Source organism: Chrysochloris asiatica, unplaced genomic scaffold (assembly GCF_000296735.1).
Source record: "Chrysochloris asiatica unplaced genomic scaffold, ChrAsi1.0 scaffold00013, whole genome shotgun sequence".
NCBI classification, from domain to species: Eukaryota; Metazoa; Chordata; class Mammalia; order Afrosoricida; family Chrysochloridae; genus Chrysochloris; species Chrysochloris asiatica.
The window spans coordinates 14,117,629-14,143,067 of NW_006408531.1; the positions used below are offsets into that span (position 1 = coordinate 14,117,629).

At 42.7% G+C, this 25,439-nt stretch overlaps 1 protein-coding gene across 1 annotated transcript in view; it reads left to right on the top strand.

Annotated features, from left to right (window-relative positions):
- The first annotated feature begins 1,904 nt into the window (after positions 1-1,904).
- Positions 1,905-25,439, top strand: part of MAP3K5 (mitogen-activated protein kinase kinase kinase 5) — a 311,649-nt gene continuing 288,114 nt past the window's right edge. The window contains exons 1-2 of the mRNA XM_006834631.1: positions 1,905-1,909; positions 2,467-3,319. Coding sequence (XP_006834694.1) covers positions 2,872-3,319 — 448 coding nt within the window. The 5' untranslated portion in view covers positions 1,905-1,909; positions 2,467-2,871. The remainder of the gene's footprint in view (positions 1,910-2,466; positions 3,320-25,439) is intronic.

Below are 25,439 nucleotides of genomic sequence, written 5' to 3' on the forward strand. Positions count from 1 at the left end.
TTTGAATCATATGGTCTTTTTTGCATACACTTTCGTTTTTGCTTTTGCTATTGTTTTTATAGTCACTGATTTTGCCAAATTTTACGGTGTTCTAGTTATAATACCAATTAGTATTTGTGAATCCATACCAATAACCTTTTTGAGAATTAAGTAGTGATTAAAAGGAGAAAAATTTTAAAAGCTCAGTTACTAATAATGTTGAGAACAATAATACTGTAATTCAAATCAGAAAGATTTCACAAAACAAGATTATAATTGTTGTTATTGCTAAGGGCCATCGAGTTGTCTGATTCACAGCCACCCTGCATAGGGTTTTCTGAGGCTGTACATTTTTATGGGAGAAAAGAGCCTCATCTTTATCATGCAGAGTGACTGGTGGACTCGAACAGCCAACCTTATGGCTTGTAGTCCAGTGCTTATTGATTTATTACATGCCATTCTATGATTATAGTTGATCATAGGCCTTGCTAAGGATTCCGTATGGTCTGGTACAGGAGGGGGCCCACAGAAGTGATGGGACTGTGAATTATTACACTGGGTGATACCAACCCTAGTAATGCCACTGACATAGGCATTAGGTGCCATCAAGTCAGTTTGGACATGTTGCAACTCTGCATAGGGTTTCTGAGAGCAGCTATTGCATTTGAACCAGTGACCTTGTGGTTAGCAGTTCAGTGTTTATCCTATAGCACCACACCTGATATAGTGTATAGTTCCTTTCATATAAATTTGTTTCTATTACTTCATTGTTGTTAAGTGTCATCGAGTAAGTTCTGACTCATAGTAACCCTGTATAGGGTTTCTGAGGAGTGGCTGGTGGGTTTGAACTGCTGATTTTGTGGTTCAAACCGAACTTGCAGTCCAGTGCTAATCCTATAGTGCTACACCTTTAATAAAAGCTGGCACTTTGCTTCATTGAGGATACAACTGTGTATTAACTGCTAGGTTTTTTCTATTATTTTCTCCCTTTCTTTAATGCTTAACAACTCAACTGCTTAATCTGTCTGGTTTTTTCCAGTCTTGAAATTGTAATTCACATGTTTCCTCTGCCTTTTTCATAGGACATTGTTGTTGTTGTTAAGTGCCGTTGAGTTGATTCTGACTCATAACGACTCTATGTAGAGGTTCCCCAAGAGCAGCTGGTGGGTTTGAACTGCCAACCTTGTGGTTCGCGGTCCAGTGCTGATTCTACAGCGCCACACCAGGACATTATGTCCCATTAATCTAAGTTCCTGGAAATAGGAATTCCAAAAGCTGTTACTTTATTTCAGTGCTGCTTCACGGACTTTACTAACAGTGCAGCGTTCTGGAGACTTCTCTGAAGCAGAGTCCTTATTGAACACAAACATTTTTGCTCCCCCAGTAAGTAGGTAGATACTTTCTGAGTACTCTTGCGATGCCATTTAAAAAATAAGGTCTGCCAATTTCCCTCCTTCATCGTGCGGCGGACTGTCCATGTGATGCTCAATTTTAAGTAAGTGGATGATACTCATAGGGGAAATTAAAGCACAGGACTACTACAAGATCAGCGGTTCAAATCCACTAGCCAATCCTTGGAAACCCTACACACAGGGCTGCTATGGGTCAGAACCAACTTGATGGTACTTAACAACAATAAACGAGAATGCTGAATTGTTCAACAGTTGGAGCTAACCAATTAATGATAGCAAGTACGTTATTAAAATGAAGAGTACGAGGGGCAGACCAGTACTTTTGTTTTTTCATTCCTGGAGTGCCACTGTAATGAATAAATCACCCTTTAGTTTAGGCTCTGGTTCTAGAGTACTAGTTGAAATCTTCCCATCTTGTGCAACACTAGCCTCCCGGAGGCCACCGGGCCTGAGCCCTGCCCATGCCGCACGCAGTCCCAGTCAACGCTGAGGTAGGTGTGCGGCTGGCAGGGGGCGCTGTGGCTGCGGGAACCGCAACAAACGCCGCCGGGACTAACTCGGAAAACCAGAGATTTTGCCAGAGAGACTTTTTTTGCGCCAAGATGCAGTTGCTTGCACGTGGGGTTTTACCCACTCTGGGTTGTCTTAGGTAGGAGCCTGCCTGCTGACGGCGGAGAAGCTTGGCGCCTCACCACGCTGGGGAAGGGCTGAGGTCCGGGAACGCAGCACGTTTGGTTTCGTCCGGACTGGAGCCTCCCAGCAGCGCCCTCCCCTGGGGCCGTCCTGCCTATCGGTGCCGCGACGAGTGGGCGGTAAGAAGGGAGTGGGTGGCCGAGAAGGCGAGAGGCTTCAAGGAACCGCGCAACTCCAGTGGTTAGACTGCACTCCACGCAGCGGCCGCGGTGATCCAAAGAGCAACGCGGACTCGGGAGGAGGAGGAACTAGAGCCAAGGAACTGGAGCTGCCACTGAAGAAGGAGGCGGATCTTTTCGGCTGTAGCTGCCACACTTCCCGGACGCAACCCCAGGGACCAGCCTGCCAGTAAGGTGCTCGCCAGGTAGCCTGGTTTCCTGAGGGTCCCTGCCCCTCCTGCTCAGGACGGAAGAAACGGGGCCGCGAGACCAGTGGCTGGGCACGCCGAGCCGGAACGCGGCGCCCAAGAGCAGCACCGCCGCGCAGGTTGGCAAGTCAAGAAAAGGAAGCGCTGTTCCTTTGCGCCCAGCCGGGCGTCCCCACCCCTGTACTCTCAACCTTGCAGCCGGTGAACAGCGCGGCCACGGAGGCACCGAGGAGGGGCGAGCCGCCGCCGGGTAGCGGCGTGCCACCAGGGGAGAGGGCGCCGGAGAGGAAGCGACGGCGTGGTGGGGAAGGCGCGGCGCGCGATGGCAGCTGCTTAGCCGCACGGGCGCGGAGCAGCCCCGAGCTGTGGCTGACCAGGCGAGGTGGCGGGACGGGGGAAGCCGTTGCCGCACCGGTAGCGATGAGTGTGGAGGCGGGCGAGGGCATCACTTTCTCCGTGCCACCCTTCGGCTCCTTGGGCTTTTGCACCTTCGCCGAGGGTGGCAGCAGCCGGAGGGGAGCAGCAGCGGCGATAGTGGAGGGCGAAGAGAACCAGCTGCCACCGCCGCCACCCGGCAGCTTCTGGAACGTGGAGAGCGCCACCGGCCCTGGCACCAGCTGTCCCGCTGCCAGCTCTGGGGGAAGCACTACTCGGAGCCGGGGCAGCTCTGGTGGCGGGGGCGGCCGACGGACCACCGTGGCATATGTGATCAATGAAGCAAGCCAGGGACAGCTGGTGGTGGCCGAGAGTGAGGCCCTGCAGAGCCTGCGGGAGGCGTGCGAGGCTGTGGGCGCTGCACTGGAGACCCTGCATTTTGGTAAACTGGACTTTGGGGAGACCACTGTGCTGGACCGCTTTTACAATGCAGGTACGTGTGTAACCCCTTCCCATCCTTGGCGGCACCTTTTCCCTGGTCGCCCTTTGGAATGCCCCTTCCCCCCTGCAACCCCTTCCCCCCAAGCAGGAAGAGCTCTTGCTGCTTATTTACTTCTTGCCCCACCTTGGGGACCGCGAGGGGCACTGCGTGACCTCACTTCTCATGGTGTGCTCCCTGCAGCTGGAAGATTGTATATGTGCTTGTGCAAGAACCTGTGTGTGTTTGTGCAAGAAACCAGCTGACCCAGTCAGCGCCGGGTGCTGGAGCCCTGTGGTTGTTGTGTAAGTCTTGGAGAACTTCAGTTCTCCCGAAGTATTAGATAATTTGCCCAAATCAACCTTCTCGGTTTTGCTTCTGTTAGAGTTGGCCCATGTTTTCCTTCTACATATACCTGTATCTGCTTTAGATGGCGCTTTCCTTCTACTTGTCTTTTTGCTGTACTTTTAAGAGTACAAAAACTATGGCTCAGCCACGTGTCCAGCACAAATTTGCATGTCATGTCATGACCTTACCAACTCATTTTACCTTCAAGTTTTAGTGGATTGGATTTTCCATTGCTTATCAATTTGAACTTCCAAATAATTACTTCCAAAAGTGATAACGTTGTAGTTTACACTGAATTTGTCTTTGTCAGGAGTTCTGTGGGAGACTCAGGGTCAGTTTTTTATTGCCTATATACCACTATGTGTCTCTATTCCAAATGAGAGAAAGATGGGGCTTTCTGCTCCTGCAAAGATGTATAGCCTTGGAAACCCTTAACAGGGTTACTATGAGTCACCAACTGGGTGACACTTTACAACAACAAGTACCAAGATGGGAGTTTCTTAGGCTGCAAAGTTTTCAATTAACATTGTTTGAAATGCTAATATACTATTTTGATAACTAAGACTATATTGGCCATTGACGTGATTTCTAGTAAAATCCATGGGAAAAAAAAAAGTATCTTCATCTATTCCAGATTTCAAAAAATGTTAATCAGTTCTTGTCACTGAAGTAATTAACTATCTGCTAGCAAATATGAGGAATAACATGCTATTGAAATGTATCTTTAGCACCCTTTACACAATGTTGAGAAAACTTGATTTAATTGTGGTTTTGAAACAATATAAGATTCTTGCATTTGTGCTCACATGAAGGGTTTTATTTGTTAATCTTCTTTGCAGTTTTCATTCAATTCAGTCTCTAAAGCACCTGAAGTAGGTTTATGCCACTTTTGGGATTCAGCCAAAGCTGAATATTTTAAGAACAAGAAGAACTTCGTGTATGGAAGCCAGACTAAATAAACTAGGGCTTTCTGGAGATGGTAATTTTTTACAGTCCTACACTTTATAACTTCACAGGAGTGTAAAATATTATATGTTGGTTCTTTGGGTGGCTTGCTATAAAAGTTACTTAAATGTAACTTTTCTAAAAATCAAAACTAAATGTAACTTTCATAAAAATATAATCATATTTGGATTATAGTTTGGATGATATGAAGGATATGTCAAAGAATGAAAAGATGTAGGAGAAACCCACCCATCTGTACTTAAACCTGTTTTTATTGCACTGATAAGTTTTGTTTTGTTTTGTTTTGTTTTTATGTGGTGGTATGTGACGTGGAGTCCGTTCCAACTCATGGTGACCCTGCACAGGGTTTCCGAGGCTGTAAATCTTTACGGGAGCAGAAAGCCTCATCTTTCTCCAGCGGAACACCTGGTATTTTTGAACTGCTGACCTTGGGTGTGCAGCCTGATTCGTAGTCACTATGCTACTAGAGCTCCTTATTGTTTTTAAATAGGCCTCTACAAAAAATCTTATACCCTAAACTAAGAAATTTTTTCTGACAAGGCTTACTTACTGTTTTTTCTCTAAATACTATCTCTGGGAAAGGGAGCGAGGCAGATTAGGAGGGACTTGACATTTCAACTGTATTTTATTTAATCCTCCAAAAAAGCTTATGAAGGAAGTTCTTGTTAGGCTTCTTAGGTGAGAAAAGTAAGGGAGACAAAACCAGCTCCAGGTCACATAAGAGCCCTGGTAGCGCAGTGGTTAGGTGCTGGGCTGCTGATTGAAAGGTCACTGACTTGAATCCACTAGGTGCTCCACAGGAGAAAGAAGAAGCCGTCTGTTAAAGATTGCAGCTTCAGGAACCCTATACTACTGTGTCCTGTTGTTAAGTGCTGTCACGTCGGTTCTGACTCATAGTGACCAGGTACAGAGCTCCTTGGAATAGCTGGTGGACTTGAACGCTGACTGCGTGGTTAGCAGGCCAGGGCTTATCCTACAGTGCCACACTTTGTCTTACAGGGCCACTGTTCGGTGGAATCAATTCAACAGCCCTGGGGCTTGGTAATATAGGTCAGAGCAGGATTCCACTGTAGGTGACAGACCCTAAAAGATCATGTTTGGGCTCTCCTACCTTCGGTAGTTCAAATCCACCAGCTGTTCCTCAGAAACCCTACACAGGGTTGCTCTGAGTTAGAACCGCCTGGATAGCACTTACTAACAACCTCCATTTAGGGAGTTCTGGTGTAGTGCTGTGGGATAAAGCACTGGACTGCAAAGTTGGTTTGAAACACAAGGTTGATGGTTCAAATTCACCAGCTGTTCCTTGGAATCCCTGAACAGGGTTGCTATGAGTCGGAACTGACTAGAAGGTACTTAACAACACACCTCCATTTAGGTGGGCTCACTTGCTCTCAGAATCAGTGGAAACTGCCCGTGTGTAAAGCATGTGTGACAGAGAAGGTGAGACCTTCTAAGCCACTGAGGTGCAGTGTGGACATGTGGGGAGGGCAGTTTCTGGGAAGAGCCACGTTCCTGGGCCTCTTCTGTCCACTGCTTCATTAAACTGGGGCAGGCCCTATTTCAACCCCTGCCCACTGGAGTGACATGAATTCTACATGCTTCTGTTCAGCATGAAGATGTAACAGTATAATGTTATCAGTTTCATCCAAACCCTTTGTTTTTCTAAACTGCGGGCTGCAGACTTTGATAGTAGTAGAACTTATCTTCTGCCTTCACAGAGAAAGCTTGCTTCTCTTCACCAGGGGAAGACAAACTTATCTGTCAAGACCCAAACTAAAAACCAACCCTGCTGCCAAGGAGTCACTTCTGACTCCTAGTTAACTTAAAGTACAGAGTAGGACTGCCCCACAGGGTTTCCAAGACTATAAATCTTTAGGAAGCAGACGGCCACATCTTTCTCCCACAGAGTGGTCTAGTGGGTTTGAATTACCAGCCTTTTGGTTAGCAGCCAAGTCTTTACCCACCCGCCGTGACACCAGGGTTTTTTTGTCAAGACCCCAGAGCGTCATCATTGTACGTTTTGCTGTCCAGGAGGTGTCTCTCCCAACTGCTCAGCTTCTTGTTGTTAATTGCCATGGAGTTAGTTCTGATTCATAGCCACCGCATATAGGGTTTCCAAGGTGCGGCTAGTGGATTTGAACCACCAGTCTTGCAGTTCAAACCGACCTTGTGGTCTAGTGCTGATCCTACAGTACCACACCAGGATTCCCAACTATTCAACTGTTGTTGTTGTTGTTAAGTGCCGTGGAGTCGGTTCCGACTCGTAGTGACCCTGCACAGGGTTTCCAAGGCTGTAAATCTTTACGGGAGCAGAACGCCTCATCTTTCTCCTGCGGAACCGCTGGTAGTTTCGAACTGCTGACCTTGCGGTTCACAGCCCGATTCGTAACCACTACGCTACCAGAGCTCCTACTCAACTAGATAGCCACAAATAGTACCTAGTCACATGGTCATGTGCTTATTGATGGATGTTGAAAAATGAATTTCTAATTTTTATGTTTCACAAAATAGAACTACTTTTTTTGTTTTTTTTTTTCAAATGATTTGTAAATGTAAAAGTCAGTCTCTGCAGGCCATGCAAAAATATGTCACCTTTGGGTGGTCCGTGGGCCATGCTGACCTTTGCTCTACGAGCACTACCTCCTAGTTGAAAGACGAATCATTATGATATAGTAGAAACTACATCTCTTCAAGTTAGATCTGAATTTTGAGCAAGGCTTCTCATTTTCTCAAATGGTGGTTCTTCGCTATAAAATTGACCAGTAATGGAGGTAGATTGGGTAATAGAACTACATTTATAAGCTTTCTGCATTTCTTGGCTGTTGTTGTTAAGTGCTGTCGAGTTGGTTCCAATTCATAGAGACCTTGTAGAAGGTTTCCAAGGAGCAGCTGTGGGTTTGAACCGCTGACCTTGTGGTAAGCAGTCCAGTGCTTATCCTGTAGTGCCACACCAGGACTCCTTTCTTCATTCAGTCCTGTGACTTTACAAAGGTAAGGCATTATGGTGTGCTGGGACAGAGGGTTAGAATAGGAGACCCACAGTCTGAAATGTAGTCCTGACTCTTCTCTAACTTGTAGCAGGTCATTTACCATTGTGGGAAGTAGTGGAGGGTATCTGAGATTTCCTTTAGATCTCAAATTTTGTATGTTAAAATTACAATATTATTTTAACATTATTAATTGAAATGAATCATTTCACTCCATAGATATTGATGAACTCTTCTGGAAGAACTCATAGTTGTTGTTGTTGGTGGTGGGGCAGGCTCACAGTGAGGCCTACACAGAATGAGTTGTGCACTCCATGCATCGAGAATAAAATTACGGTTGAGGCGAGTCTGAGCATGGCTACCCCAAAGGAGGTGATTCCTGAACTGAGCTGGAAGGGTCACGGTGACTTAAACACTGTCTTACATCCAGCAGAGAACTAATGGTGTTGTAATAACTCAATGCAGTGAATAAGAACATAAGACGTGGTTACATTTTTACAAACTTCTTGTTAAATGCTGTCCAGTTGGTTCCAGCTCATAATAACCCTCCCTGTATAGTGTTTCTGAGGAGCAGCTGGTGGGCTTGAATTGCCAGTCTTGTGGTTCACAGTACAGTGCTGACCCTATAGCACCACACCACGAGTCCTCATATAAACCAAAAGCAAACAAACCTGTTGCCATCAAATCAATCGGCACTTATCATGATCCTATAAGACAGAGTAGCGTAGTGGTTACGAATCGGACTGCGAACTTTAAGGTCAGCGGTTCGAAACTATCAGCCGCTCCGCGGGAGAAAGATGAGGCTTTCTACTCCCGTAAAGATTTACACCCTCGGAAACCCTGTACAGGGTCGCTATGGGTCGGAACCGACTCGACGGCACTTAACAACAACAACAACATAAGACAGTAGGACTTCCCTGGGAGAGTTTCTAAGACTACCATCTTTACGTGGAGTGGCTGGTGGATTTGAACCACTGACCTCTCAGTTAGCAGTTGAGTGCTCAGTCCGTGAGTCATCAGGTCTTCCCTCATGTTTGTATTCCACCACCATGAAGTTGATTCTGCCTCACAGCGACCCTTGTGTAGGGGGTTTCCGAGGCTGTGCATCTCTGTAGGTGCACACAGCGGCATCTGTCTCCCTCAGAGTGGCTGGTGGGCTTCAACTGCCACCCTTTCAGTTCAAGCCAGTGCTTTTCCTATGGGACCACCGGGGCTCCTTTATCTTTGTATACTGGTGTATTTTTCAGGAATAGACTGCGCTAGAAGATGTCCCCCTATTTGATTAATATTTAACTCTATTTCTAGTTTGTGGTTTGACTGCTGCACTTGGCATTTACTCTTTCCTTGTCATTCTGAGAAGATACTTCTGTTTTATCAATGCTTTTATGAAAATTCACCCTATTTCCAAGTACAAGAAACTCTCTCCCAGAGATGGCAAATGCCATGGAAACAGCACCCCTTCCCACCCCCAGCTAAGCAAGGTCATTGATATCGGGCTGCTTTGAATAAGTACATAGGCCTCAGCTGGCAAGATCTCAAAATTGTTTTAATGACTATCCAGCTTGTGAATTATAGATAGAATAGTATTTGTCATTCTCCTGTTTTGCTTATAAGAAAACTGAAGTGTAAAAGGTTGTATTCAGTCATTCATTCATTCAAGTTAAAGGATTTATGGTTGATGCCTGGAACCTGATGCACACTTTTCCTTGGAAACTGTTATAGATGATAGTTAGAATCTGAGACTACCTTAAAAAGCCTTAATTCAGTGTGCTCCAACTCTGGAATGCAGCTACCATTTTAAACTTTGTTGCTGTGGACAGTTATATTCCTTGAACCCAACATTGAACGCATCCTTTCCTGTGGCAGAGTCAATAACATTTGCTTTCATTCAGCTCTTGGACACATCTCAGCAAGATTCAGGAGCATCGGCTTTGATTGGTGGTGGTAAAGGGTGGGGATAAAGAAAGCACTGGAAGGCTGAGGCTGCAGGGAGGAAAAGGGTGCTCAGTGAAGGTGAAGGTGGGTGTGATGTCAGCTGGGTCTCCACTGACAATCTCACTCCTTTAAATCACTGCTAACCAAGTAACAGCCCTCCCTCCACTTTCCTGCTCTGCTCTAGACCCCCTGGCTCCCTCTCAGTAGCACATGGATTAGACTGGTATCTGGCATCCCCTCTGCCTGTCACCAGCCATTACTTCTCCATCACATCCTTTCTCTCTTAGGCCGGCTCTCTGCAAACCGCAAACCCTTTCTCAGCCTTTGACCCTCTTACAACGATAGGTGACTGACTGGAAGGAAATGCAGGATGCTTGAAATGTTAACAATATAACTTTGATATTCTCATGCTTATTATTTTCCACTTAAGAGTGTGATAAAAGTGGCCTACTGATGCCATGTCACTTGGGTTCCACTTGTCTCCAGCAAAGCTCTCTAGGACTTCCAGTCTTATTTGGTAACAAAACCAAGCTCAAACTTTGTATCGTGTCCTTCCCACACAGTGAAGTTCTTAAAAGTCTTCCATTCCACTTCTGTATTTTCTACTTTCAAATCCAATGGGGCTTTTACTCACACATTGAGAGGAAGGATGATGATCTGTATTTCGTAGATAGGGTTTCCCATGATGGTGGTAGTGGTGGTGTACCATCCAGTTGGCTCTGACTCATGGAGTCCCTGTGGATTTCCAAGGCTGTCAATCTTTATGGGAGCACAACGCCTCATCATTCTCTTGGGTTTCGAACGGCTGATTTTACTATTAGCAGTCCAGAGCATAACTCACTCTGCCATCAGGGAACCTTAGTGTTTCCCATGGGTCAGGAAAATAATATAAAAAGAGAAAAAATTCAAAGACAAACATATGTTGTAAACCTTTTAATTTTTTTCTTGTACAAATATTATAAATAGGGAAAGAATACCCCTGCAGCTAGCTACCTATTTCTTTGGGGGTAAAAGAAGGGCAACCTAGGTTTAAAAAAGTAGAAAGATCATAACTTTAGGAGTCCCTGAGTGGTGCAAACAGTGAACATGCTGTACTGCTAACCAAAAGGCTGGAGCTTTGATTTTTTTTTTTTTTTTTTAGTGCTTCAACTATTTATTGTCTTGAAAAGAATAGAGATTACTGTTTATCTTTATACCTCTACACAACACAACCTGGTTTGGCACTGTAGGATAAACACTGTACTTCAAAGTCAGTTTGAACCATAAGGTCAGCTGTTCAAACTCATCAGTTGCTCCTCAGAAACCCTACAGAGGGTTGTTTTGAGTTGTAACTGACTTGACAGCACTTAAGAACAAGCAACACTTGTTTTCACTGCCCATCTGCGGAGTGGAGCTTTGATTTTATCCAACAGCACCTTGGAAGAAAGGGCTGGTGATCTACTTCCAGGAGCTCAGTCACTGACAGTCTCAGGGAGCACTATTCTACTCTGACATCCACAGACGTGCCATAAGTCAGATTCAGCTCTGCAGCAGCTGGTTAACTAACCTCAGACTACATACAGATGGGCTGGTGAGGAAGGGAAAGGAGGAGGGAGGGGTCCAAAGAGGTGAGATTCTTAATGGAACGCCTGCTGGTGTCACAGGTAGAAGAGGGGAGGCATCCCCACAACCTTTGCAGAGTGTCCTCCTCTCCTTTTTCTTCTTGCCATCTCTGCCTCACAGGAAATGTTTGGGAAAAGTCGCTATTATTCATTTGAGCGAATGCCAATCAGCACAGTAGTGCTTGAGACTCAAACAGCTCCTTCTCACACTTCCATTCTTCTGCATTCTCAAAAGGATAGCATACCAAGTGCATAGGAAAAACTGGAGATTTTAAAGGGATCACATATATCCCAGTAGTGTGCCCCGGCACATGGCTGTTGTACGGTTGGTTCACTGACATGCCCTTGGGGCAGCTGCTGACCACCCTAGACAGACCCAGAGCCCTATGCTTCTGCTTGCTTTCTTGGTTAGGTGGTCAGTTGAGGCAAAATTACAATTTCCAAAAAGATTTACTAGAATATTGGGGAAGAGCAGAGCAGAAAGGAAAGCCTGAAAGCACAAAAATAGATTTTCATTTTTTAGAACACCCATTTCTTACTCCGAATAGTCAACTACAGAGGGCCCTGACCTGCGCTGCTTCTTGGCTCCTGATTTCTTCCCTCACCTTTGGTCATCTTTGGTTTGCATGAGACATCCACAGTTGGCAGTGTTAGCCAGTTCCACCTCTAGGTGAAGCTCATTGATATGTGCACAGTGGGACTCGTGCCAGCCTTCTGGGTGCTCTTGGTACAGGTCAGTGGTTCCGCTCCGGTGGCTGCAGACACTGTCTCCTGCTTCCCGTGTCAGAGGCCTGGCTAGTGGCTTATTCAGTTCCTGTTTCTGGTTTGTAGGATAAAGTTGGTTTGCAGCCTCTTTGTGGAGCTGTGGGAGATTGACAAGCATGAAGCCTAATGAATGTGCACGCCCTTCCATGGCCAGGCACTGCTGTTTCTGCTTCCCAAGTACTTGCCCCAAGCAGTCCCTTCAAACACCACTCGAAACCTGGAAACAGTCATAGGAAAATGCATTTGGCCAGTGACTACTGGGATGACAGTCTGTTGTGAAGGGACAGCCCCCCTCCCTGAAGGCACTTGTAGGCATTTTATCCCATTCTTCCCTTTCCACCACCCATGGGATTTTGAGTGTGGCTGTAGAACATGCCAGCTACTTCACTCTGTATTCAACAAGATGAGAATTAGAAATGTGGGCAGTGTTGCCGGAACCTGCAGCTGTGTGGATGCCAGGAAGCAATGGAGAACGTGTAGCTCTGGGAAAAGTAGATCTTGAAGGCAACCTTACCTTCTGGTTATTTGTTTTTGTTGTTAAGTGCTGTTGATTTGGTTCTGACTCAGCGACTCTATATAGGGCTACCCAGGTGGTGTGAACCTGATCTTGAGGTTAGCAGTCCAGTGCTTATCCTACAGCACCACACCAGGACTTTTTCTGGTCATTTGGACATAGGGAAACTACCTGTATTTAAGAAAGATACCCTTATTTTCTAGAAGCAAAATTAAATTGGTAACAGTTTATTAGTGGTTGGGTGGTGTTAATGGTTTGCACTCAGCTACTAACTGAAAGATTGGTGGTTCAAATGTATCCAGTGGTCCTGTGCAAGAAAGGTCTGGCAATCCACTTCTATAGGATTACAGCCGTTGAAAACCCTAGGGAGTGTAATTCAACCTTGACATGTATAAAATGCTCTAAGTCAGAACCACGTCAGTGGCTTGTTTTTATTGTTTTTGTCCTTTTTCTGTAAAAGGAAAAAGACAAGGACATCAAGGCAAAATTGTAGAAATCTATTGGTGATCCTAATACAGTAATTCCTGTTTGAAAGAAAATAATTTGTTGTCAAGAATATACACAGTAGATTATATACAGATTCAATACAATGTATTAGTTTCTTGAGTTGCTTTCAGCACATAACTTTTCTCCTAGGCTAGTAGCTCTGGAAGCATGGTGGTTACGAATCAGGCTGTGAACCTCAAGGTCAGCAGTTCGAAACTACCAGCTCTTCCATAGGAGAAAAATGAAGCTTTCTGCTCTAGTAAAGATTTACAGCCTCAGAAACCATGTACAGGGTCACTATGAGTCGAAACCAACTCCATGGCACATAACCACCACCACCACCAGAGATATTGACTAGAGAAACTAGTCAAAATACATGCCAGGTTGTTACACAAGGAGAAAGGAGATGAGACAAAACTGATTTTCAAAGTATGTTAGTATTTTGTGGCACTATAGGATAAGCTCTTAACCTCAAGTTTGGTTTGAACCACAAGGTCATTAGTTCAAAACTCACCAGCTGCTCCTCAGAAAAACTATTACAGGGTCGCTATGAGTTGGAACGGACTCGATGGCACTTAACAACAATTATTTTTCTTTAAATTAAGGAGCAAATACTTAACGTCTTAGGATAATTATATAGTTTTGGATTTTATTTCTCCCCCCCCCCCCAAAAAAAATCCAAAAATGAATAACTCAGACTACATTGTGATAACTTTATTAGGAAACAGGGGGAAGGAAAGAGAAATAAAATGTTAAAACCATCCCGTACTTACTAAAATCATAGCATAGGTCTGTATAACACAAATGCCCCAGAAGTTGTACAAGGTAACAGTAAACATTTCATTATAAGCAAACCTTTTCTGTGACATTAATCAGCAATGAGGAAAGCAATTGCCTTCTGTTTATGATTCATACAGGAAGGAAGTTATTTTCCTTTGCACAGGAAGTCTCTAAAAGTAGTTTGCAATCAATTATATCAGCATTTCCAACACTTGTAGTCTCTTATATACCTATGAACTCTGATGAAGCAGACATATAGGAGGACACCACTGCCATAGTGAATGTGGGTATCAGGCCATTTCTCCATTGACCCCAAACCATAGTAAACCAAGTGTTTGTCTATACTTAAGAGAATTTTATAAATCTTGGCTACCCTTGTTTCTTATTAAAAACAAGGACAAGTAAATAAATCTATTGAATGCCAAATTCCTGCTAACATCATATTCAAGTTTTCTAATGTTAGCGTAGTGGTTACGAATCGGGCTGCGAACCTTAAGGTCAGCGATTCGAAACTACCAGCCGCTCCACGGGAGAAAGATGAGGCTTTCTATTCCCGTAAAGATTTACACCCTCGGAAACCCTGTACAGGGTCGCTATGGGTCGGAACCGACTCGGTGGCACTTAACAACAACGACAACAATGTGTTTATTATGATAAAATATTAGCATTGAGTGAAGGCAGTCAGAGCCAGGAGTGCGATCATCTTATCAACTTCGTGAAATAAATAGATGGGGCAGTGCGATTGCCTATAGTTCCCAGTTGAGGAAACACCTTCTTGGGAGTGGGACATGACTTGGCCACAATCAACCAGGAGTTAACTCTGGTCTTTGAACTTGCAAATAAACCAGGTATTTTTCATTGGACCACCCGTCCCCAATGCAGGGACACAGTTCACAGCATATTATCTGTATAAGAAGATCATTTCTATGACGTTGGGTCATGATAGCAAAGGCACAGTAATCCAGTTCTGTAAACATTCATTAATTATTAATTGTTGTTATTAAGTGCCATCGGGTCAATTCTGACTCATAGCGATCCTGTATAGAGTTTCTGAGGAGCGGCTGGTGCGTTTGAACTACCAACTTTGCCATTAGCAATCCAGTGCTTATCCTACAGTGCCATACCAGGACTCTAATTTTGTAATTTTTGTTGTTGTGACATGCCATTCAGTCAATTCTGACTCATACTCTATATAGGGTTTGGTGTAGTGCTGTGGTTAATGCTATGGACTGCAAAGTTGGTTTGAACCGCAATGTCGGTGGTTCAGGCTTCCAGTTGCACCACAGAAACCCTATACAGGATCTTTATGGGTTGGAACCTACTCAGTGGTACTTAACAACAGCAACATAAGGTTTCCAAAGAACAGCTGGTGAGTTTGAACCGCTGACCTTGTGGTTCACAGTCCAGTGCTGATCCTATAGTGCCATGTGCACTGGAATACTAAGAAAATGGAGGCTGAAATCTGTAGCAGTGTCGTGGCTTCTGACATGGACAAAACTCACGCTAAGAATGAAATCAGGAGGAGTTAGCTGTATTCCTCATTCCAGTGGAGTATTTTTAGAAACATGTAAGTTATTAAATAGTTTAGCAAGAAAGTGCAGAAAATAGTATAAGAGATATTTAGGTATCCCCTTTCAAATATAATATAGCTGTTAAACATCTTGTTATGTTTGCCTTACCTCTTTCTTTCTAGTTTAAAGAAATCATTATGGATACAATATAAGGCCCCTTTCTACTTCATCGATTTTCCCTCTTGTTTCTTATGAGAAGTGATAAATTACAATTAAAAAATTAAAATTATGACAAAATTTTTCAAACTATGTGTTAAGGTACCCACTTGGTTTTTTTTTCTATGAAATCAATATCAGATTGAAAACTAATAACTTACCAAATTTTATGAAAAATTTTAAGATCATTTAAATATTGATAAAATAAAATTTCATTAAATTGGTTTTCAAGAAGGTATTATAATTCATTAAGAAGACTTTTAATATAAGTTGTAGAGAATGGCATTGCTGCCTGAGATTTGGAACTCTTTTTTCTTTTATATTACTTTTTTAGTAATGAGATTTGACCTGAATCTAAATTCTCTTACATTTATCTGGATTTTTTCATAAACTAAAAAGATCCATGTAAGAGAATTTAGATTCAGGTCAAATCCCACTGTTAATGAAGTTGTTGTTGTTAGGTGCCATCAAGTCGGTACCTACCTGTAGCGACCTTATGCACAGCAGAATGAAACACTACCTGATCCTGGGCCAACCTCACTACTGTTGCCACGCTTGAGTGCATCAATGCTGCCATTTGGCTGATCCATCTTGTTGGGGGTCTTCCTCTTTTTCTCTGACCCTCCACCTTACCAAACATGATATCTTTCTCCAGCGACTGGTCCCTACTGACAGTATGTCCAAAGTATGAGAGACGAAGTTTGGCCAAGATCTTGGCCTCCAAGGAGCACTCTGGCTGCTTTTCTTCCAAAACGGATTTACTGGTTCTTTTGGCAGCCCATGGCACTTTCAGTATTCTCCTTCCAACACTATAACTCAAAAACATCAATTCTTCTATGGTCTTCCTTATTTACTGTCAAGCTTTCCCATGCATATGAGGTTATTGAAAATACCATGGCTTGGGTCAGGCACACCGTAGTCCTCAAGCTGACATCTTTACTCTTTATCACTTTGAAAAGTTCTTGTGCAACAGATTTGCCTGATGCAATACGTCATTTGATTTCTTGACTGCTGCTTCTGTGAGTGTTGATAGTTGATCCAAGAAGAATGAAGTCCTTGACAACTTCAATCTTTTCTCCATTGATAAGAATGTTGTTTATTGGTCCAGTGGTGAGGATTTTGTTTTTTTTACATTGATATGTAATCTATACCGAAAGCTGTGCTCTTTAATCTTCATCAGTAAATGTTTTAAGTCCTCTTCACTTTCAGCAAGTAAGGTTGTATCATCTGCATATCACAGGCTGTTAATGAGTCTTCCTCCAATCATGATGCCACGTTTTTCTTCATATAACCCAGCTTCTCGGATGATTTGCTCAGCATATAGGTTGAATAAGTATGGTGAAAGAATACAACCTTGTCGCACACCTTTCTTAATGTTAAACCATTCAGTGTTCCCATGTTCTGTTTTAACAACTGCCTCTTGGTCCATGTACAGATTCCTCATGAGCATAATTAAGAGTTCTGGAATACTCATACTTCGCAATGTTGTCCATAGCTTGTTATGATCCACACAATTGAAAGCCTTTGCGTAGTCAGTAAAGCACAGGTAAACATCTTTCTGATATTCTCTGCTTCCAGCCAAGATCCATCGGACATCAGCAGTGATATCCCTCATTCCACAGCCTCTTCTGGATCTGGCATGAACCTCTGGAAGTTCTCTGTCAATGTATGATTGTAGCCGTTTCTGTATTACCTTTAGTAAAACTTTACTCGCATGGGATATCAAAGAGATTGTCCGATGATTTCTGCATTCTGTTGGGTCACCTCTCTTTGGAATGGGTACAAATGTGGATCTCTTCCAATCAGTTGGCAGAGATGAGTGAGTGCCTCCTGTGCCGCCTCACTTTGTTGAAAGATTTCCATTTTTAGTCCATCAGTTCCTGGTGCCTTGTTCTTTGCCAATTCCTTCAATGCACCTTGGACTTCCTCCTTCAGTATCATTGGCTCTTGATCATATGCTACCTCTTGAAATGGTTGAACATTAACCATTTCCTTTTGGTACAGTGACTCTGCGTATTCCTTCCATCTTCTCTTGATGCTTTCTGCATCATTCAATAATTTTCCCAGAGAATTTTTCAATAATAAAAATGTTGAGGCTTCAGTTTTTTCCTCAGTTCCCCCAGCCTGAGAAATGCTGTTCTTCCTTTTTGGTTTTCTGATTCTAGATCTTTGCATATTTTGTTGTAATATTTGGCTTTATCTTTTTGAGTTGATCTTTGAAATTTTCTGTTCAGCTTGTGTTCCTCCTCATTTCTTCCATTTGCTTTAGCATCTCTATGCTGGAGAGCAAGTTTCAGTGTCTCCTCTGACATCCATTTTGACCTTTTCCTTCTTTCTTGTCTTCTTAATGACTTTTAGCTTTCTTCATGTATATGATGTTCTTAATGTCATCCCACAACTCTTCTGGTTAACGAAGTAGTAGATATGAAAAAACGTTCCAAATCTCAAGCAGTAACTTTACTTTCTAATTAATGAATTATAACACCTTTTTGAAAGTCAATTTAAGGAGATTTTATCACTATTTAAGAATTCTTAGTGTGTGTGTGCATATCATTCCTTACCAAGCAGGTCTAGGGTACAAGTTGCTTGGCCTGACCTCATGAAATTAGAGAACAATGTTGTAGCTTGCATGTGAATTATGACAAAAATAGTTGGCATGACTTTTCTTGCCAAGCAGCTCAGTGCTGCCAATATTGTATGTGCTTAAAGTACACTTTGGCAGTTGGCAAATCTGAAATAAAATTGGAAAGGAAATGAATGCTTGAATTCTTAACTGAGTTCCAAATGCTTCTTTGCCTTATAAAACTAGTAGTGTAGAAAATAAATTTCATTATTAAATTTGATACATGAGGGGGTGATCTAGGGACTGACCCTGCTGTGTTTATCAGAATGTTATCCTGGAGGTCTGCATTGTTTGCTTCCAAAGTATGGAATTAAGGGCTGTTGGCATTATATAATGTTGGCACCGTCATTGATACTTTTGACTTGACTAACATTTAATTTCTAGTGGGAATTTTGTTAGTGTTTATTCGTCTGTTTAGCATATAAGAAGCCACAGTAACACAATGATTTGTCACCGAGTTGCTAAGGTATGAATCTACCAGCAGTTTCGTTGGAGAAAAGGCCGGATATTCTGCTCCCGTAAAGATTATAGTTTAGAAAACTCTATAGGGTAGTTCTACTCTGTTATATGGGGTCACTGTGGGCCAAAATCAGCTCAATGGCATATATACATACATGGCACACAGTATAGCATATATTCAAATGAATGACATACTTGCATTATATGTGCTGATTTTAATTTATTTATGACATAGCAAAGTAATAAGTGACAGAAGTTCATACCTACGAGGGACACAGTATGTTTACAAAGTTTACTTCTTAAGGTTCTTTTGAAAAAAATGAAGGAGCTCTGGTGATGTTGTAAGATAAGCACTGGACTTCTAATTGCAAGGTTGGCAGTTAAACCCATCAGCTGCTCCATGGGAGAAAGATGAGGCTATCTGCTCCCATAAAAATTTACCACCTCTAAAACCCTCTGGAGGAGTTGTTATGCGTCAGAATCTGCATGATGGCAGTGGATTTGAAGAAATGAGTTAACTGCAAAGGCACCCTAATTACAAAGGCAAATTGCAGGAGCAGTTAAAAGTTGAGAACTTGTATAAAACATACAACATTTCTGGCTTGCAGTCTTGGGAATCTTGAAGCAAAGTAGTCCTATGATTCATCTATTGCTGTACCTTAATTTCGCCAATTCACAGCTATTTAATATGTTTGTGCTTTCTGCTGAAACTGTTTTTAGACATATTGGAATAAGTTTGCAGGGGCAAATACACGAAGTTGCCATGATTTTTCTGTTTCCGACCTCCTGTGGTCTTCAGTTTGTTCTCCTTGGTTTACTTGTTGGAGGATAAGGACTAAGCTACCAAGAGCTGAGAGTGTAAATCCCACTTAATTTGAGAAGATATTCCGATAGCATAAAAGGTGAAATAGGCTTTGGCCAGAAAACTCAGGGTCCTGATTTGCTCCCAGTTTTCAGTTACTTGTCCACAAGGCCAAAGGCTCAATTTGAGACGTTAAATAGGTTGCAGACTTGTGATGACCTTATATTTAGTCTATGAGAATGACCTTTTCAAAGCTTGTAATTGTCCCATTTAGCCTCAGAAGAAAGTATTACCCAACTTTTGAGCCATAATATGTACCTAATATGTGGTTACCAAGGAAATTTCTTCCTTAATCCAACATATTGCATCGTTATGTATGAACTTGAGTTTAGTGTCTTTGTCATTTAAGCTAAGAGTAACCATGGAAATATTTATCTTGCTATTTTTATTCTCTAAAACCTGTGCCATTTTTTATTGCATGCCTATATCAGTGCCCCCTGCCTACTACCTCTTAAAAATTGTTAAATACATCTTGATTTTCCTTAAGGGTTCAGTATTCAGAGCATACTTGGTTGTTGTTGTTAGGTGCCATCAAGTTGGTACCAATTCATAGCGAACTTATACACAACAGAAATAAACACTGCCCAGTCCTGGGCCAACCTCACAATTGTTGCCATGCTTGAGCCCATTGATACTGCCACTTGGCCAATCCATCTTGCTGGGGGTCTTCCTCTTTTTCCCTGACACTCCACCTTACCAAACATGATCTCCTTCTCCAGCAACTGATCCATCCTGACAATATGTCCAAAGTATGAGGGACAAAGTTTGATCATCCTGGCCTCCAAGGAGCACTCTGGTTGCACTTCTTCCTTCACAGATCTGTTTGTTCTTGTGGTAGCCCATGGCACTTTCAATATTCTCTTCCAACATCTTAACTCAAAAGCATCAATTCTTCTACAGTCTTCCTTAGTCACTGTCAAGCTTTTGCATGCATATGAGGTTATTGAAAATACCATGGCTTGGGTCAGGTGCACCTTAGTCCTCAAGCTGACATCTTTGTAGGTATAAAAACAAAAATCTCTTGTTCTGAAAATATTGCATCCTATTTGGTATGACTGAGAAAGAACAATTTAAAAAGTCAATCAAATGTTATAGGGTAATAAATCCTTTCTTATAAGTGTATGACATAGAAGGAGCAGTGGCAGGTACTTTAAGGGTTTGTTAATATATAATTCCATGTCTTTTTTTTTCCTTATGTCTTGTTTATCCTGTTTCTCTAAAACCTAATATAGTGCTTGGTCCACATTGTTGTTGGGTGCTGTGCTGTTAACTTTCCAACTCTTGGAGCCCCCTGTGGGTTGTAGAGTAACACTGCTTCATAGGGTCTTCAAGACTGTATCTTCTAGAGCATAGACCCCCCACCCCCAAACCTGTCTTCTGAGACACCTCTGGGTGGTTCCAGAAGTAACCAACTTTTTGGCTAGTAGTTGAATGTTTAACTGTGTTTGTACTACACAGAGACTTCTGATTGCTACATAATAGATACTTAATACATATTGATTGATTGATGGCACTTTTGTTCACTGGATTTCTAGTGATTAGTTTTAATATGTCTTTCTTGCTTATGTGTGAGTTAAGCTCCTAGATGCAATAGGCCACAGCGGATGGCTCTTGATACTTCCTCACCCCTACCCCAGCCTTCCCACCCCAGGCCTTCTGTGTCTGTGCTTAACCCCTAGGAGATGCTTGCTGCTGCTTTTAGATTTAATGACAAAATCATCCCTTCCCTTGAGGGGCTCACAGTCTGGTATGGGAAATCAGCCTATAAAATCCACCTCTAATGAGTTAATTGTATACTAAACCAGTTGCTGTCTAGTCACTTCTGACTCATGATAGAATTGTGCTTCAGAGGGTTTTCAAGGCCTGCTTTTTCAGAAATAAATCGCTAGACCTTTCTTCTGAGGTGTCTTTGGGTAGACTCAAACGTTCAACCTTCTGCTTAGCAGTTGAGCTGTTAACAGTTTGTATCACCTAGGGACTCCATTTGTTAACTACAAGTTCTTACTCTTAAAAAAAAAGTACTTTAAGGACAAAAATGTTGGATGATTCTTCTGGGGAAGAAGGGAATGTGGAGGAGGTTGGTTGGGAAGGTGATAACATATGAATCGGGCTTTGAAGGATAATAATGATAACTAACATTAATGAGCACTTACTATGTGCCAAACATTATTATAATTATGGGAATAGAGAAGACTCACCACCAGGAGGGGGTGGAATATAAAGGGGGCTTATGATGGAATCCTGAAAAATATCAGCATTTAAAGATGGACAGAGAAACACCAATGAGACAGGAAGAGAGAGTGGCCGTTGATGTGGGACAATGCATTGGCAGGGGGGCTTCAGGGAGAGCATAGGAGAGCAGGTGACACAGAGCTCTGGAAGCCACGTACAGGGAGCTCATCAGAAAGCTGGTAAAGTGAATTTGGAAACTGGGAAGCATAACCTTTGGAGTCCCTGGGTGGTGCATGCTCTAAACGCGTGGCTACTGACGGAAAGGTTGGAAGTTTGAGTCTCCCCAGAAATGCCGCAGAAGAAAAGCCTGGTCATCTCCTTGTGAAAAACCAGCCCTGAAAAAACCCTATGGAGCACAGTTCTCCTCTGACATATGGGAGGCCGCCATGACTCATAACCAACTGGATAGCAACGAGTTTGGTCATTTCTTTATTTACTTTTGATGTCTTTACCAGAGGGGAGCGGGGAGCGAGGGAAAACCACTCTTAGGATAGGGAAAAGGCTGTTAAAACGAACAGTATGAAAGGACTTGAAAAAGTTCATAGGAAAATGGGATGAAAAAATCATGGAATTTTTCCATGTACTGAGAGGGGCATGCTCGAAAGTTCTTTCTGTAAGAAAGCAGGCTCAGGAGAGCCTGGCGGTGGCAGACAGTGGCTTCCTTGACTGCTGGTAAGCAGAGGCAGTGAGGGCTATTGTGTAAAGAGTGCTGGTGAGAGGAGGAGAGAGAAGGCAGTAGCTCTAGGAGCTGTTCACACTGCTCCCAGGACATTGTCCTTGCCAAGTCCTACCAGTATTATGCCTCAGAGCCATGATGAGGTCAGTAGGCCTTTGTGGGCTTGGGTATTAGTTAGCATTGTTTATGTGGGAACCTGAAACATAAATTCCTAACCACTTTCTTACGGAAAAAAGTTTGGGAGCATACCCCTCTCAGTACACGTAGTAGGGTGCTTCAAAAAGCTCTTGGAAAAATTCCACGGCCTTTTAATCCCATTTCCCCATAAACTTTTTAAGGCCCTCTCATACTGTTAATTGTACATAGAGGTGTTTTTCCGTCTGAGATTCTGTAACTTAAATTAGCAATGATACAGCTAAAATGGAGTCCTGATGTGCTGTAGGATAAGCACTAGACTACAAAGTCGGTTTGAATAACGAGACTGGCAGTTCAAACCTACCAGCCACTTCTTGGAAACCCTATACAGGGTCAATATGAGTCGGAACCGACTTGACAGCACTTAACAACAACAACACAGCTAACATGGAGGGCTTTTCCCTGGCTGAACTCAGTGTTCAGAAGTGTAGGACTTATTCCGGAAGTGAAAGCATTAAGAAGTGGCCATCTGAGGTTGTTGTTGTTGTTAAGTGCTGTCGAGTGAATTCTGACTCATAGTGACCCAGTATAGGAGCAGCTGGTGAGCTTGAGCCACCGACCTTGCAGTTCAAATGACTTTGCAGTCTGGCACATTAACCCACAGTGCATCACCAGGACTCCAGACATCTGAGGTTAGGTATGGTTTTTTTCATTCCTGTGTTTTCAGTGACTGGATTTTGCAGCCCTTTGAAATCTCAAGAATCAGAGCTGGAACCCAAAATGCTTTTATTGTCGTCACAGCCACTGAAATGCCTTGGCTACTGAAAACGATAAAACGTGCTACACTCTTAAAAAAAAGATATATATATTTTTTGCCTCTGCCACCTCACTTTGTAAATTTGTAATGGCAACACATTTTTAATTTTGATTTTTTAAAAGTGTCTGGCTACTATTTTAGACTTTCTTCTTATCACCTTCCAAACCATTCCCAGTGAAGAGTTTCTTGAAACCCTGGATTAGTTTGGAGGTCTCTCACTACCGTATATGCACATTCACTTGTTTTTTTCTGTATGTTTGTCCATCTCAAAAGAAAGAAGACAACAAACCGCCTCCTTCTCTGAATTTTTGTGATTGTTTTATTGAATGTCTTAGAAGCAGGTACAGTATCTTTTATAAATACTCTGTATGAGTCTGGAGTCCTGATGTGGTGCTGTGGATTAATGCGCCAGACTGCAAAGTTGGTTTGAAACCGCAAGGTCAGTGGTTCAAGCTTACAAGCTGCTCCTCGGAAACCCTATACAGGGTCACTATGAGTTGGCATCGACTCAACGGCACTTAACAACAACAACAATATATGAGTCCTGGTGTGGCACCGTGGGTTATTGCTCTGGACAGCAAAGTTGGTTTGAACCTCAAGGTCAGCAGCTCAAGCTCACCAGCTTGGAAACCCTATACAGGGTTGCTATGGGTTGGAACTGACTCAACAGCACTTAACAACAACAATATATGAGAAAAAGAGTCCTGGTAGTGTGGTGGGTTAAGCATCGGACTGCTAACCACAAGATTGGTGGTTCAAATCCACCAGCTGCTCCTCGAGAGAAAAATGAGGCTATTCTGCTTCCTTTAAGGTTGCTATTGGTCAGAATCAACTCAATGACAGTGGGTTTACTTTTGGATTTTTGGTGTAAGAGACGTGTTTTTAAAAGTAATATATATATAAAGTATTGACTGATTTTCCTGGTGACTCTCCTCATGAAAGGAGTGTATCTTCGGAGCCATATCTACCATGGCAAAAAAGGGAAGGAATGCATTTGATTACGAGTGGTTTTTACAGTTAAGAAATCAGGGATTACTTTGCTAAAAACTATGGAGTGCTAGTGTGGCGCTGAAGGCTAAGCACTGGACTGCTAACTGCAAATAAGGTCAGTGGTTCAAACCCACTGGCCACTCTTTGGAAACCTTATTCAGGGTCACTACGAGTTGGACTCCACGGCAGTTAACAATAACAACATGGAATCTACTCACCCTTACCCTCCACGATGGGGAATGTAGATCATTACAAAGTAATAGAAACCTTGGTGGCACAATGGTTAAGTGCTTGGCTGCTAACTGAAAGGGTGGTGGTTCAAATTCACCCAGACACTCTGAGCGAGAAAGATCTAGCAATTTGCTCCTGTAAAGAGTACAGCCTAAGAAAGCCTATGGGGTCGTTGTGTTCTGTCCCATGGGGTGGCTATGAGTCAGAATCAACTTGACAGCACCTAACAACGACAGCCAAAGATTTGGAAACTGTGCTGTGACAATGAGCTCGGAGGGTGAAACTTGAACTTTGTAACACAGCGTTTCTAAAGAGAACAGATTGTGAATTGTTTGGTTGTCAAGATGATAGGGACTATTTTTTGATAATAGGAACAATAATGGTAATAATAATGAAAAGATTCGGGTCGTAATCTAGTTGAGCAATCATTTAGTGTAGGAATCGGCTTGATTTCATTCCTTTTGAACACGTGAAATAGGAGTTAAAATGCCTTTTTTGTTATCAGATGAAGTAGAAATACGAATTTCTAACCCCAACACCTTATTCTCAGAGATTTGTAGGTTTAACTTCAGCTGCACACTCTACCTGACTAACTCACAGTGACCTCACACTTACTTCCCTAGAGAAATTATTCCCCTCCTTTGCTTCTTAATATTTTATGAAATCAGTTTTCAAAACTAGAAACCTGTTCTGAATTCCTTTAAAATAATAATTTCCTTCTGTTTTAAAATGAAGGAACTCTGGTAGCATAGTGGTTACGAATTGGGCTGCTAACCTAGAGGTCAGCAGTTCGAAACTACCAGCTGTTCTGTGGGAAAGATGAGGCTTTCTGCTCCCGTAAAGATTTACAGCCTTGGAAACCCTGTACAGGGTCACTATCATTCAGTACTGACTTCATGGCACATAACCATACCATACATACCAGTTAAAAAATGTATTTTACTATAAAATTTCTTTTTAAATTTGAAATATGATTCAAGTACCATAAAGCTCATCTTCTA